Source organism: Lucilia sericata, unplaced genomic scaffold (assembly GCF_015586225.1).
Source record: "Lucilia sericata isolate MDLA Ls3-8-SP2 unplaced genomic scaffold, ASM1558622v1 Contig000564F_arrow, whole genome shotgun sequence".
Lineage (NCBI taxonomy): Eukaryota > Metazoa > Arthropoda > Insecta > Diptera > Calliphoridae > Lucilia > Lucilia sericata.
In genome coordinates this window covers 45001-61800 of record NW_023994574.1, presented here as the reverse complement: position 1 = coordinate 61800, position 16800 = coordinate 45001, and the positions used below count along the sequence as shown (strand labels likewise).

The following is a 16800-nucleotide window of genomic DNA, read 5'->3' as shown; positions in this document are numbered from 1 at the left end:
ACTGAACTAGAACTGAACTAGAACTGAACTAGAACTGAACTAGAACTGAACTATAACTGAACTAGAACTGAACTAGAACTGAACTAGAACTGAACTAGAACTGAACTGAACTAGAACTGAACTAGAACTGAACTAGAACTGAACTAGAACTGAACTAGAACTGAACTAGAACTGAACTAGAACTGAACTAGAACTGAACTAGAACTGAACTAGAACTGAACTAGAACTGAACTAGAACTGAACTAGAACTGAACTAGAACTGAACTAGAACTGAACTAGAACTGAACTAGAACTGAACTAGAACTGAACTAGAACTGAACTATAACTGAACTAGAACTGAACTAGAACTGAACTAGAACTAGAACTGAACTAGAACTGAACTAGAACTGAACTAGAACTGAACTAGAACTGAACTAGAACTAGAACTTAACTTGAACTAAACTTGAACTGAACTACTGGTACGAAAAGCTCTTACAAGAAAACTATAGATTAAGTTTTTATAAAAATGTAGACGAAAGTTTAATCTTTAAAAAAGTATAATCAAAAAGTTCTCTAAAGAAAAAATTTGGGCGAGAAGGTCCGTTAGCCATTGTTCATTCGCTATCGTTCCCTCTTTTTTTTAAAGAAAATTTAACGTACATATGTACATACGCATGATGAAAAAAACTGTTGTAAGACAAAAAATTAAAGAAGTTAAAAAGCATAAACAAAATTCACTCAAGTGACAACTAAATTTTGAATGAATTTAACAATTTTCGTGGTGCTGTAACAGAAGAGTTATCAACGCGCTTTAGTAGAAAATTAACCATTTTAGGTGAAACATCCACACAAGAAGTAAAATCAAAAATGTTGTGGTATAAACTTTTAATAATTGGTCTTATATATGGCTTATTAATGCTGCCAGGAAATCAGGCAAAAATTATAAAGAAAAGAGGAGTAATGGACAATTTAAATGATGGCTTAAAAGTAGCGGGACAAATGTTTGGTGAGAGAAAGAAAAACTTTTCAAAAATATTTTAAATAAAGACGAATCTTAAATATTCCAGGCATTAATACTGCTGCTGATGTGGCCAATTTGGTGGCTAAGGCATTTTCCAAAAATAGCAGCAATCGCAATACACCCGATTTATTTACAATAATCCAGAAAGGTTTGCAACTTTCACCCTCACTTTCGGGCAGTTCCGAGGAAAGAAAACAAAATAATTATGAATCTCAAGAACAGCAACAGGCCCAAACAGAGGCAGCAACTCAGTTTAAACAATATCAAACTAAAACATCGGAAGCCACGCCCTCTAAAGAGGCGATAGGTTTAAATTTTGGTGCTTCGAATCTTATAACCAGCATGTTACGCATGGTGGGCTTTGATGCTGCCAAATTGGGAGCTTTGGCTATAAATGCTTTAATAATGATAGCCTCAGCAGTAAGTTTTCGTATTTAAATAACAATCTATATAAGTTTTGTTTAAAAGAATCTTTCACAATACCTAGATAGGTAATACCTTAATGGGTAAGAAAACTGGACCCATTACTGTAAGTGCTCTAGATGGTGGTCGTTTATTTAATAGAAAACCACCTTATGGCTCGCCTAAAAGCCAGGAAAATCCTATAGAAGAAGAAGAAAATGCCGAAAATGGTCCCGAAGAAAAATATACACCCAATGCACACCAGCCCCGAACAGTAAATGATCCCACTACTATAGAATGGTTTTTGCAAAACTCCTCACGTAAAATGAAACGTGTTTTGCAACAAGCTACCCATACAGATTTAGCAGAGAAACTCACCGATATGATAACTAATTATGAATCTGCTCATGGTCAGGCTGCTTGCTTGAAAATGTTAGTTTGTAAAAGTTCACCTTTTATTTGGGGCATGCAAAAATCCATAAAGAAACATATAGAACCGAAGGGCAAAGAGACGGAGATCGATGATGAAGAGGATAATAATGCTGAGTCGTCGTTTTTTAATGTTCAACATTTCTTCACTCATTTACCCAGTATCGATGAGTATCGTGCTTATGGTAGCAAGTGTGAAAAACAATATTCGATTTATTGTAATACTAAAGATTTGTATAATAAGTAATTGTTGTTGTTTTTTTAAGAATTTAAAGTGTTATGGAATTGCTATTAATAGTAGAAAGTTATTATTAAATAAATAAAAATGTAATAATTAAAACAATAAGTCAAATTCTCTAGAATTCAGAACAAAACTAAAGAACTAAATTGCAGATAATTGAAATGTTTTCTTAAAAATTTTTTTATCACAAAGTTTTTAACGAACATTTAATAAAAAGTTTTAGCTAAAAAGTACTCCAGAGAAAACTTTTTCTAAACTTCAATTCAAGGAAACTTCAATCAAAAAATTTCAAAAGAAAATCAGTTGAAAAGTTTTCTACTTTTCTAGCTTTCTATCTTTTTTAATAGAGAAACATTTTTATAAAGAAAACTTGTCTGTAGAAAACTTTAGTTAGTTTGACTGAAAGTTGTCTTTAGAAAACTTTAGAGGAAAAGCTGCCAAAGAAGAGAAGTTTTCATCTGAAAACTTTATAGGAAAAACAGTCTTTAAAACTTTTATAAACATGTTGCCGATATTAACTTTTAAAGTTTCTAATGAAATCTTTTGTCGAAAAGTTTTTTAAAGAAAACTTTGGTTCTAAATTTTTTAAAGAAAACTTCAAAAACTTTCATTAAAAAGTTTTTTGAACTTTTCTAAAGCGAACTTTTATCAAAAACTTTTCTAACGAAAACTTTTATCGAAAACATTTCTAAACAAAACTTTAATCCAAAACATCTAAAGAAAACTGTTATCGATAATTTTTATCGCAAACATTTCTAAAGAAAACTTTATTCGAAAACATCTAAAGAAAACTGTTATCGAAAACTTTTATTGAAAAGTTTTCTAAAGAAAACTTTTATCGAAAACTTTTCTAAAGAAAACTTTTATCGAAAACTTTTCTAAAGAAAACTTTTATCGAAAACTTTTCTAAAGAAAACTTTTATCGAAAACTTTTCTAAAGAAAACTTTTATCGAAAACATTTCTAACGAAAACTTTTATCGAAAACATCTAAAGAAAACTGTTATCGAAAACATTTCTAAAGAAAACTTTTATCGCAAACATTTCTAAAGAAAACCTTTATCGAAAACATCTAAAGAAAACTGTTATCGAAAACTTTTGCAAAGAAAAGTTTTCTAAAGAAAACTTTTGTTGAAAACTTTTATTGAAAAGTTTTCTAAAGAAAACTTTTATCGAAAACTTTTCTAAAGAAAACTTTTATCGAAAACTTTTCTAAAGAAAACTTTTATCGAAAACTTTTCTAAAGAAAACTTTTATCGAAAACTTTTCTAAAGAAAATTTTTATCGAAAACTTTTCTAAAGAAAACTTTTATCGAAAACTTTTCTAAAGAAAACTTTTATCGAAAACTTTTCTAAAGAAAACTTTTATCGAAAAGATTTCTAAAGAAAAATTTTATTGAAAAGTTTTCTAAAGAAAACTTTTATCGAAAACTTTTCTAAAGAAAACTTTTATCGAAAACTTTTCTAAAGAAAACTTTTATCGAAAACTTTTCTAAAGAAAACTTTTATCGAAAACTTTTCTAAAGAAAACTTTTATCGAAAACTTTTCTAAAGAAAACTTTTCTAAAGAAAACTTTTATCGAAAACTTTTCTAAAGAAAACTTTTATCGAAAACTTTTCTAAAGAAAACTTTTATCGTAAACTTTTCTAAAGAAAACTTTTATCGTAAACTTTTCTAAAGAAAACTTTTCAAAAGAAAACTTTTGTTGAAAAGTTTTCTAAAGAAAACTTTTATCGAAAACTTTTCTAAAGAAAACTTTTATCGAAAACTTTTCTAAAGAAAACTTTTATCGAAAACTTTTCTAAAGAAAACTTTTGTTGAAAAGTTTTCTAAAGAAAACTTTTGTTGAAAAGTTTTCTAAAGAAAACTTTTGTTGAAAAGCTTTCTAAAGAAAACTTTTGTTGAAAAGTTTTCTAAAGAAAACTTTTGTTGAAAAGTTTTCTAAAGAAAACTTTTGTTGAAAAGTTTTCTAAAGAAAACTTTTGTTGAAAAGTTTTCTAAAGAAAACTTTTGTTGAAAAGTTTTCTAAAGAAAACTTTTGTTGAAAAGTTTTCTAAAGAAAACTTTTGTTGAAAAGTTTTCTAAAGAAAACTTTTGTTGAAAAGTTTTCTAAAGAAAACTTTTGTTGAAAAGTTTTCTAAAGAAAACTTTTGTTGAAAAGTTTTCTAAAGAAAACTTTTGTTGAAAAGTTTTCTAAAGAAAACTTTTGTTGAAAAGTTTTCTAAAGAAAACTTTTGTTGAAAAGTTTTCTAAAGAAAACTTTTGTTGAAAAGTTTTCTAAAGAAAACTTTGTTGAAAAGTTTTCTAAAGAAAACTTTGTTGAAAAGTTTTCTAAAGAAAACTTTGTTGAAAAGTTTTCTAAAGAAAAGTTTTATCGAAAACTTTTCTAAAGAAAACTTATAAAAGCTTTTATCGTAAAGAGTTCTTAGAAAAGCTTTTATTGTAAAGATTTCTAATGAAAGCTTTTTCTACCGAATTATTAGCTTTTTAAATTTTTTAAAGAAAAAGAAGAAGAGTGAAAGTTTTTTGTTAAGTTTTTTTTTCACCCTCGAAATTTCAAACTTAAATTCGTGATTATGAAATTTTTATTTTTTCTATAGCTTCAATTTAAAATAAGTATTATGAGATATTTGATATTTACAAGTTTATTTTTATACACATTTATTAACATTTTCCTGTAACAATTATAAATAATAATAAATAAGGTATTAGATCAAATAATGTTGACAATAATGTTGGCATTGTCTAAGGTCGTGGTCAGAGAAATAACAACTATTGTGATCTGAAATGTGTCATGGGGATCAATAACAATACAGAAGAAAATCAATATGTGAGAATATCTAACAGATTTGAGGTTTGAATAAATAGTTTAACCACAATGTTGAACATAAAAAAGATTTTTTAAAAGCAAAGATTATAAATTCTGTTCTTTCTTGAAAAAAGCTTTTTTTTATATCTAAACAATTACTTAACTGACAGTTACAATTACTTATCAATGAAATATCAAAATGTCTGTGTCTACTTTTATATAAAAATTTTGAAAGTTGATGACACTTGTACGTGCCATTGAGAATTTGCAATTGGTGTTAATGGAAATTTGTCTTTATTATTGTGATTTTTATTTGTCTTACTCTTTTTTAACATAAATTTTTATTTAATTAAGCATATAATGGTTATATTGCTTTAATTATGTAATAATACATGTTTAAATTTATAACATTTTTACAAAATAATAATAAATGTAAAAAAAGTTCGTATAAATTTACTTTTTGAACGTCACTACTTGATCGCCTGAGAATCTCTATTTGTTATTCTGTCAAACTATAATAAAAACTTGGGCTTGTTTTCAGTTGTTTTTCAAGTAATTTGAATATGTAGTATTAATACAAATATCGTTTATTTAATCATTAAATTTATTCATTATCTATTACATGTAACTATATAGAAAAATATTGTAAATTTCTCATTTCTTCCCTTTTACATCACTATTTAAAATTTATTAAATACAAAGTACTTGTATGTCTATTGCATGTCAATGACTTGCATTTTCAATTATAGTCAATGAATAATAATAATAAAAAACCCTAAAATTATTTGCAATATACGCAATTTAACCTCTTAATGCACAAATTGCATCCATTTTTTATGGGAACTTTAAAATGAAGAAAAACTTTTTTATTTTTGTATTGAAAGAAAACTTTTATCGAAAAATTTTCTAAGAAAACTTTTATCGAAAAATTTTCTAAGAAAACTTTTATCGAAAAATTTTCTAAGAAAGCTTTTATCGAAAAATTTTCTAAGAAAACTTTTATCGAAAAATTTTCTAAGAAAACTTTTATCGAAAAATTTTCTAAGAAAACTTTTATCGAAAAATTTTTTAAGAAAACTTTTATTGAAAAATTTTCTAAGAAAACTTTTATCGAAAAATTTTCCAAGAAAACTTTTATCGAAAAGTTTTCTAATCAAAACTTTTATTGAAAAGTTTTCTAAATTTAGAAAACTAATTATAGACCAGTTTCTTCATTTCATTAAAGAAAACTATATTTTTCTTTTTCTTTGACAATAGATCAGTCTATAGTCTTGACTATAGATCAGTCTATTGTCTTGACTATAGATCAGTCTATAGTCTTGACTATAGGTCCGTCTATAATATTGACTATAGATCAGTCTATAGTCCTGTCTATAGATCAGTCTATAGTCTTGACTATAGATCAGTCAATAGACTTGACTATAGATCAGTCTATAGTCTTGACTATAGATCAGTCTATAGTCTTAACTATAGATCAGTCTATAGTCTTGACTATAGATCAGTCTATAGTCTTAACTATAGATCAGTCTATAGTCTTGACTACAGATCAGTCTATAGTATTGACTATAGATCAGTCTATAGTCTTGACTATACATCAGTCTATAGTCTTGACTATAGAGCAGTCTATAGTCTTGACTATAGATCAGTCTATAGTCTTGACTATAGATCAGTCTATAATCTTGACTATAGATCAGTCTATAGTCTTGACTATAGATCAGTCTATAGTCTTGACTATAGATCAGTCTATAGTATTGACTATAGATCAGTCTATAGTCTTGACTATAGATCAGTCTATAGTCTTGACTATAGATCAGTCTATAGTATTGACTACAGATCAGTCTATAGTCTTGACTACAGATCAGTCTATAGTCTTGCCTATAGATCAGTCTTTAGTCTTGACTATAGATCAGTCTATAGTCTTTTCTATAGATCAGTCTATAGTCTTGACTATAGATCAGTCTATAGTCTTGACTATAGATCAGTCTATAGTCTTGACTATAGATCAGTCTATAGTCTTGACTATAGATCAGTCTATAGTCTTGACTATAGATCAGTCTATAGTCTTGACTATAGATCAGTCCATAGTCTTGACTATAGATCAGTCTATAGTCTTGACTATAGATCAGTCCATAGTCTTGACTATAGATCAGTCTATAGTCTTGACTATAGATCAGTCTATAGTTTTTACTATAGATCAGTCTATAGTCTTTACTATAGATCAGTCTATAATCTTGACTATGATCAGTCTATAGTATTGACTACAGATCAGTCTAAAGTCTTGACTAGAGATCAGTCTACAGTCTTGACTATAGATCAGTCTATAGTGTTGACTATAGATCAGTCTGTAGGCTATAGTCAATAGTTTTGACTATAAATCAGTTTATAGTCTTGATTATCGATCAGTCTATAGTTTTTACTATAGATCAGTCTACAGTCTTTACTATAGATCAGTCTATAGTCTTCACTATGATCAGTCTATAGTATTGATTACAGATCAGTCTATAGTCTTGACTACAGATCAGTCTATAGTCTTGACTATAGATCAGTCTATAGTCTTGACTATAGATCAGTCTATAGTCTTGACTATAGATCAGTCTATTGTCTTGAGTAAAGATCAGTATATAGTTTTGTGTATGGATCAGTCTATAGTCTTGACTATAGATCAGTCTATAGTATTGGCTATAGATCAGTCTATAGTCTTAACTACAGATCAGTCTATAGTCTTGACTATAGATCAGTCTATAGTCTTGACTATAGATCATATTTACTATTTTAGACCAGTTTCTTTATTTCATTAAAGGAAAGCAGATTTTCAAAAGTTTTTTCTTATACCAGTTTGGGAAAAAATTAAAAACTCACTTAAATACATATAAACTTCACTGACGTATTAAGAAAGGATCCTATTATAAAAATTATAGATTCTTCTTCATAAGATTTGGGATTCATCAATCATTTTTAAAATAACAACTTTATTTAACAAAATCAAAATACTACTGGTATTTGCATAAATTTATTTGTTTTTTTTTTTTTGCACAATTTAAAGCTAAAAATAAATCATACTTTAAAACATTTATGTATTTTTATTGTTGCTTATATTATTTTAATTCGATGACGACTCTCTATCATTTAAATCATATAAACAAAAAACCGTATAAATGTACCCACTAGTGTAATTAAACCTATTTGACTATAAAAAATCTTTGTGGTCTATTAGACACCTCAGGCGTTTAAATAACAATTAAAAAAATTGTTAATTAGACACGACCTTGAACGTGAATACACATCTGCTTTATTTATGTTTCAATGGAAAAAAGTTCAACAAAACAGTAAACTGTTTTTTAAACAATTGATAAGATATTTTAAAGTACCAAATAATACAACATAGAAATTTAATTATTTTTGGGGCAAAATAGGAGCAAGTTTAATCCCTTAAACTACGTTTTATTTATATATAAATTTTACCTGATTTCGTTTTGTATTACAAAACTTAGTTTATTATTACTTTACAATCAGTTTTATTATCAGTGAAAATTTATATATATTTTTATGGGATCACAAATACTAATTACATTTAATACTTATTATCAGAATAACTTGCTGATGTAATACCATGATCATCGACTGATAACTTTTGCAACAGTTGTTATTAATAAAGTGCAACGCAATTTAATTTGGAATGATCTTTACAAGGTTAGTTAATGATTGGTTTTTTCAAAATTTTAAACCTGGAAAATAACTTTATTTGCTACATATAAAACCATAGAAGATCTCACAAGATAATAACCCACAACTAAATCGAAATTTCATGACAGACTGGAATGTCATTTTCCGATATAATTTCTATAGATAAAGATTACAGAGTGATAGATAGACTTATCGATATTCAAGACTATATAGACTGTTCTACAGTCAAGACTATAGACTGATATATAGTGAAGACTATAGACTGATCTATAGTCAAGACTGCAGACTGAACAATAGTCAAGACTATAGACTGATCAATATTCAAGACTATAGACTGATCAATAGTCAAGACTATAGACTGATCTATAGTCAAGACTATAGATTGATCTATAGTCAAGACTATAGACTGATCTATAGTCAAAACTATAGACTGATCTATAGTCAAGACTATAGACGGATCTATAGTCAAGACTATAAACTGATCTATAGTCAAGACTATAGACTGATCTATAGTCAGTCTATAGTCAAGACTATAGACTGATCTATAGTCAAGACTATAGACTGATCTATAGTCAAGACTATAGACTGATCTATAGTCAAGACTATAGACTGATCTATAGTCAAGACTATAGACTGATCTATAGTCAAGACTATAGACTGATCTATAGTCAAAACTATAGACTGATCTATAGTCAAGACTATAGACTGATCTATAGTCAAGACTATAGACTGATCTATAGTCAAGACTATAGACTGATCTATAGTCAAGACTATAGACTGATCTATAGTCAAGACTATAGACTGATCTATAGTCAAGACTATAGACTGATCTATAGTCAAGACTATAGACTGATCTATAGTCAAGACTATTGACTGATCTATAGTCAAGACTATTGACTGATCTATAGTCAAGACTATTGACTGATCTATAGTCAAGACTATTGACTGATCTATAGTCAAGACTATTGACTGATCTATAGTCAAGACTATAGACTGATCTATAGTCAAGACTATGGATTGATCTATAGTCAAGACTATGGATTGATCTATAGTCAAGACTATAGATTGATCTATAGCCAAGATTATAGACTGATCTATTGTCAAGACTATAGACTGATCTATAGAATCAGTCGGTAGAATCATCATTAAATAAGAATAATCATTAAATCTGTTACAAAAGAAAAACTAAAATTTAAATTATAAATCGACATTTCACTAGGGAATCTTAAAAAGATTAATATTTTCTTAAAAAACTTAAGGACCAAAGATTTCCTTAGAAGAATTCCTAGTGAAATTTCGATTCTCTAATAATATGTATATTTTTTTTTATTAATTTTTAAGGGAAATAGAAATTTTCCACTAAAATTTCAATTATTTATTAAAATTTAGATAGAATTTTTTTTGTGAAATTTCAGTTTTCAAGTGAAATATTGAATTTTTAGTGAAATTTGGAATTTTTAGTAAAATTTGGAAATTTTAGTGAAAAGAGCTGATTTTAACATTCACCCTTAAGGACGAAATGGTTTCAATGTTTTCAAATATAATATTTTAAAAATCATTTCATCCTTTCAAATAAAGGATATATATGTCAAATTTAATACTAGTGAATTAATAAAAAATTTAACTTACACGACCTAATAATATATCAATGGGACGGCTCATTTTTATTTAATTTTGCAAAGATCCAAGTTGGTAAATATTTCCTTTAAGATAAAGTGTTGTACACAAACTATAATAAATTTAAAATATTTTAGAACATTTAAACACTTTTCTATAATTTTTTTTTTTTTTTTTTTTGCACAACTTTAGTTGCACTTTTTAACTTTTTATCTTATAACAATAAAAAACACTTTAAAGAATTGTTTTAATTATTTTTACTTGCTTTTAATTAACAATAATTTGTACAATATTTTTGTATTTTTGTTTTTTTCAAAATTATTTGTAAATTGCATTAAAAATATTAAAATGATAAAGTTGAATTCTTTTTTTGAAAAATAGTACAGCACAACATATATGTTCACGTTTCAACAATTAATAAATGATTGATTTGAATTATTAATTGAAATTGGAATTGAACTATCTAACTCTCGTCTATATTTATTTAATAATGCGTTGGTCATTTAAATAATTGTAACGCCAGAAATTTATAAACAAAAAAAAAAAATACCGACGACCGCCAACTAAAACGACCGATCAGAGCAGAGCATCGACTACTATAGTTCTATAGTTATTCTAATGTTAAATTTAAAGTTTTTATTTCAACTAGAAAATAAAACATACACTCAAATCTAGTGTTTTTGCTACGCGTCCGTAGAAGCTCTAATGAAGTACTGCCAGTTAAAAGTCACTGGTGACGACGACAACGACAGAATGACTGTTTATATTTTTCGCTTTTTTTTTTTTTTTGCAATGTACTTTTAGTAGATGTTGTTGAATTTTGTATTGCTGGTGGTATATTATTGTATTTGTTGTCTTAGTGTTATTATTTTTAATAAAATTTTGATAATGTGGGTTCATTCTACAATATTAAGATAACAAAAATGTAAAGGAATCATTTCGTTTTTTGGAAAGAAAGTTCTAAAGCTGCTGATGGATTTATAGGGGTTTTTTTAAAGATTTTTCTAGTAAAATTTTGAGTTTCTAGAGAAATTTCAAATTTTTTGTGAAATTTCAAATTTTTAGTGAAATTTAAAATTTTTAAAGAAATTTAAAATTTTTAGTGAAATTAGGAATTTCTAGTAAATTTTCGAATATCAAGTGTAATTACGAATTTCTAGTGAAATTTCGAGTATCTAGATGAATTTCTAGTGAAATTTCGAATTTTTAGTAAAATTTCGAATTTTTAGTGAAATTTCAAATTTCTAGTAAATTTACGAATTTATAGTGAAATTAATGATGATATTTAAAATTTTTTGTGAATCTTCGAATTTCTAGTGAAATTTCGAGTATCTAGTAATATTTCGAATTTTTAGTAAAATTTCGAATTTTTAGTGAAATTTCGAATTTCTAGTAAGTTTACGAATTTATAGTGAAATTAATGATGATATTTAAAATTTTTAGTGAAACTTCGAATTTTTAGTGAAATTTAGAATTTTTAATGAAATTTAAAATTTTTAGTGAAATTTCGAATGTTTAGTGAAATTACGAATTTCTAGTAAATTTTCGAATATCAAGTGAAATTTCAAATTTGTAGTGAAATTTCGAATTTCTAGTGAAATTTCGAGTATTTAGAGAAATTTCGAATTTCTAGTGAAACTTCGAATTTCTAGTGAAATTTCGAATTTTTAGTGAATTTTCGAATTTTTAGTAAATTTACGAATTTATAGTAAAATTTCTGATGATATTTCAAATTTTTTGTGAAACTTCGAATTTTTAGTGAAATTTAGAATTTTTAGTGAAATTTCAAATCTCTAGTGAAATTTCGAATGTTTAGTGAAATTACAAATTTCTAGTAAATTTTCGAATATCAAGTGAAATTTCGAATTTCTATTGAAATTTCAAATATCTAATGAAAATTCGAGTATCTAGAGAAATTTCGAATTTCTAGTGAAATTTCGAATTTTTAGTGAAATTTCGAATTTTTAGTGAATTTTCGAATTTCTAGTAAATTTACGAATTTATAGTGAAATTTCTGATGATATTTCAAATTTTTAGTGAAAGTTCGAATTTTTAGTGAAATTTCGAATTTCTAGTGAAATTTCGAATTTTTAGTGAAATTTCGAATTCCTAGTGAAATTTCCGAATTCCTGGCGAAATTTTAATTTTTTAGTAAAATTTAAAATTTTTAGTGAAATTTCGAATTTCTAGTGAATTTAAGAACTTCTAGTGAAATTTCTAATTTTTAGTGAAATTTCGAATATTTAGTAAATTTTCGAATTTCAAATGAAATTTCGAATTTTTAGTAAAATTACGAATTTTTAGTGAAATTTCGAATTTTTAGTGAATTTTCCAATTTCTAGCAAATTTACGAATTTATAGTGAAATTTCAAATTTTTAGTGAAACTATGAATTTTTAGTAAAATTTCGAATTTCTAGTGAAATTTAGAATTTTTAGTGAAACTTCGAGTTTTTAGTAAAATTTCGAATTTCTAGTGAAATTTCTGGCAAAATTTAAAATTTTTTAGTAAAATTTCTAGTGAATTTACGAATTTCTAGTGAAATTTCTGATTTATAGTCGATTTGAAATTCAATACTAAACTTCGAATTTCTAAAGAAATTTCGAATTTCAAGCGAAATTCTAAATTTTATAGTAAAATTGCAATTTTCCGGTGAAATTCTGAGTAAAATTTCGACCTTTTTAACGAAATTTTTTAGTGAAATTTCAATTTCCAATTTCTAAAATTCAAAATTTTATCTCAAAAATCATTTAATACCTATAAACAACTTCCTAGAGAAGAGCAGAATAGCAACTATTATAATTTTTTTTTAATATTTGTTAAAATTTTTAAAAGTAATTAATACTTTTAAATATTATTATTATTTTCATTGCGATAGCCAAAGAGCACCACAACTTGTTCATTTAAATATACGTGAAAAGTCAGAGCAAGTATTCGAATAAATAAAATGCTCACAATCATAAAGTAAAAAAATATTAAATAATAACAATGAGAAATCATATTTTATAATAAAAAAAATTAAATAAAAACAAACAAAAATCTTATCAGTTGTGCTACTACTTACTAATTTAAGAAATATTTTTTTTTTTTTTTTTTTTTGAGAACTCAGCATAAATGAAAAAGATTTAAGAAATCGATTGCACTTGCACAGAAATTGTTTGGAAACCCGGAAAAGTCTGGCATTAAGTTACATAAATTGTTCATGAACTACGTTCAATATTAAAAGTTCTTATCATTTGGCAATTACAAATGTAAGTCAAGCGTAGTATTAAACTATATAATCTATTTAATCTTGTTTGTTTGTTTTTTTTAAGTTTAAATTATAAATAGAAACTTTATGACAACAAATAAACGAAGAGAATTTAACCCCTTCCGGGACAGGGATTTATTCTCTAGTGAAAATTCGAATTGCGTGTGAAATTACGAATTTTTTTGTGAAATTTCGAATTTTATAGTGAAATTTTGAATCTATATTGAAATTTCTAAATTTCTAGTGAAATTAGAATTATTAGCGAAAGTTCGAATCTCTAGTGAAATTTCGAATCTCTATTGAAATTTCGAATCTCTTTTGAAATTCGAATTTTTAGCTAAAGTTTGAATCTCTTTTGAATTTCGAATTTTTAGCTAAAGTTTGAATCTCTTGTGAATTTCAAGCGAAAATTTTGAATTTCTAGTGACATTTCGTCTTTCTATAGTCTCGACTATAGACTAGTTTAAAGTCTTAACTATAGAACACTCTTTGTTGTCTATAGTCTCTACTATAGATCTGTCTATAGTCCCGACTGTAGATCTGACTGTAGTCTCGACAATATATCTGCCTATAGGTTTATGTATAGTATCGACTATAGATCAGTCTATAATCTCGACAGGAGAGGGACTATAGATAAATATATAGTGGAGACTATTTATAGTCTTGACATTAGATTTATCTATTGTTCCGAATGTAGATCTGTCTGTAGACTCGACTATAGATCTCTCTCTAGTCTCGACTATAGATCTTTCAAAAGTCTGGACTAAAGATTTGTCTATAGACTTATCTATTGATCTCTCTGTAGTCTTGACTACAGATCTGTCTAGTCTCTACTACTATGGCTATAGTCTCTATTGATCTGTCTATGGTCTTGACTATAGATCTTTCTGTAGTCTCGACTATAGATCTTTATATAGTCTCGACTATAGATATGTCTATAGTGTCGACTATAGATCTGTCTATAATCTTGACTATAGATCTGTCTATAGTCTCGACTATAGATCTGTCTATAGTCTCGACTATAGATCTGTCTATAGTCTCGACTATAGATCTGTCTATAGTCTCGACTATAGATCTGTCTATAGTCTCGACTATAGATCTGTCTATAGTCTCGACTATAGATCTGTCTATAGTCTCGACTATAGATCTGTCTATAGTCTCGACTATAGATCTGTCTATAGTCTCGACTATAGATCTGTCTATAGTCTCGACTATAGATCTGTCTATAGTCTCGACTATAGATCTGTCTATAGTCTCGACTATAGATTTGTCTACAGTCTCGACTGCAGATCTGTCTATAGTCTCTACTACAGATCTGTCAACAGTCCCTACTATATTAATCTATCTATAGTTTCAACTATAGATTTTTCTATAGATCTTTCTGTAGTCTCGACTATAGAACTTTCTGTAGTCTCGACTATAGATCTGTCTATAGTCTCGACTATAAATCTGTCTATAGTCTCAAATATAGATCTGTCTATAGTCTCGACTATAGATCTGTCTATAGTCTCGACTATAAATCTGTCTATAGTCTCGACTATAGATCTGTCTACAGTCTCGGTTATAGGTTTTTATATAGTATCGACTATAGATCTGTGTATAGTCTCAACTATAGATCTGTCTAAAGAATCGACAATAGATACACATGTCTAAAGAATTGACTATAGTTACATATGTCTAAAGTATCGACTACAGATATACATACATATGTATAAAGTCTCTATGTCTGTAGTTTCGACTATAGATCTGTCTGTTGTCTCGACTACAGATCTGTCTATAGTCTTATCTATAGATGGGTCTATAGTCACTACTATAGATCTGTTTATAGTCACTGCTACAGATCTGTTTATAGTATCGATCATAGATCTGTTTATGGACTCGATTATGGATCTGTCCATAGTCTCGATTATAGATCTGTCTAAAGAATCGGCTACAAATATGTCTAAAAAATCGACTATAGATATGTCTAAAGTATCGACTACAGATATTTCTAAAGAATCGACTATAGACCTGTCTGTATTCTCGACTTTAGATCTTTTTATAGTACCGACTATAGATCTGTTTGTAGTCTCGGCTATAGATCTGTCTATGGACAGATCTAATGGAAAAAGTCAATTTTAAATGACTGCAATTAAATTTTTAACTTGTCCCTTTATCTGCTGCAAAATTTCACGCGGTTTTTTAGCAAAACCAACGTACATTGTCCTACATTTAACATTGCCAGTTAAAGAAAAACGTTTTAAAATAATTTCTTATCAGTTATAAATTTAACGAAAATGCATTGGAATTAAATGTTATTATTAGTAAATAACAGAGACAAAGACCGAAATTACAATCAATGGAAATTTTTTTTATAAATAAATTCTTAAACTAAAGACCTAACTAAACTTTTAACGATATCATTTAAGTAGTAAATAGTAAACAGAATTAAAAAGATTAAATTTAAAAGTCCAACACCTATACCAACAATTTTATTATTAAGATTGTGAATAACGCAAATATAAACTAAACTAAACTATAATAGTTTTATTTTATATTTTATTAAACACTCTAGTAAATAACAGTTTTTATTCAGAATTTCATAATAAAAGTAGGTCTTACTTAATAAAATCGAAATTCCCTTGCACTCGTAAGTACACGTTCAAGATAACAAATTTTGCGTGGAAATCATAATCTTCAAAAATAATTATTCAATGTGATTGAAAAATATGTTTTTGATAACAAACAAACAGCAAAACAATCTTTAGCATTTTTATTAATGTTGAAAATTTTAAATTAGCAAATAATTTAGATTTTATTAAGTAATTTAGATGACACTACAAAATTTGTTTAAACATTTTTATTTACTCATTGCAAAATATTAATAAATTAAATGGACTCTAACAATGATTATTTAAATTGTACAAAAAACAGTTTATTTTCAAGAATTTGTTACTTTTAAATTTGTTTTCGTTTTCTTTTATAATCTTTTTAATTTAAATAAATAAACAAATTGCATTATTTAGTTATTTATTTAACAATTTGTTTGTTTAAATTTCGATTTCATTTTCAATTTAGAAAATTCACTACTAATACTTTATTACTAAAGTGTTTTGTTAAATTTACATTAAACACAGTTCATTGAACTTATATGTTAGAAAAGCAAACGAAAAAAAATGTTTAAAATTTTATGCACAGTGACATACATTTTTATTTGGTTTATGCAATATTAATAAGAAAAATAAAAGTTGCTATTTAAACAAAACTGTTAAAACAAAGTTTTTTTTTATGTTAAAAGTAACAAGTGTTTTTTTAATGTTTAAAGAAATAAGTTTATTTTTACTTTGACAGAAATAAAACAAATAAATTGTTTGCTTTTTTAAGTTTGTTT

The 16800-nt window shown here is 26.6% G+C and overlaps 2 protein-coding genes across 6 annotated transcripts in view; one reads left to right on the top strand and one right to left on the bottom strand.

Annotated features, from left to right (window-relative positions):
• Positions 1-16800, bottom strand: part of LOC119606243 (UTP--glucose-1-phosphate uridylyltransferase) — a 30884-nt gene that overhangs the window by 10930 nt on the left and 3154 nt on the right. Inside the window, exons 1-2 of one of the 5 annotated variants that reach the window (XM_037959669.1) lie at positions 10845-10947; positions 10194-10293 (exon numbers count right to left, since the gene is read on the bottom strand). The exons of 2 other annotated variants lie outside the window; for them this stretch is intronic. In XM_037959669.1, the coding sequence (XP_037815597.1) occupies positions 10194-10226 (33 nt within the window). In that variant the 5' untranslated portion in view covers positions 10227-10293; positions 10845-10947. Of the gene's footprint in view, positions 1-10193; positions 10701-10844; positions 10948-16800 lie in introns of those variants that run through there. 2 more of the 5 variants (XM_037959668.1, XM_037959670.1) reach the window with 2 other exon arrangements.
• Positions 847-2078, top strand: LOC119606253. The gene is made up of 4 exons (XM_037959686.1): positions 847-985; positions 1047-1420; positions 1488-1551; positions 1618-2078. Exons 1-4 carry the CDS (start codon positions 847-849, stop codon positions 2076-2078), a joined length of 1038 nt encoding a protein of 345 aa, XP_037815614.1.

Excerpts from the sequence above, each read along its gene's own strand:
- LOC119606253 (XM_037959686.1), top strand. The coding sequence starts at position 847 with ATGTTGTGGTATAAACTTTTAATAATTGGTCTTATATATGGCTTATTA. Across the intron at positions 986-1,046 it reads AGTAGCGGGACAAATGTTTG|GCATTAATACTGCTGCTGAT; the intron begins GTGAGAGAAAGA and ends TAAATATTCCAG. Across the intron at positions 1,552-1,617 it reads AAGTGCTCTAGATGGTGGTC|AAAATGCCGAAAATGGTCCC; the intron begins GTTTATTTAATA and ends TAGAAGAAGAAG.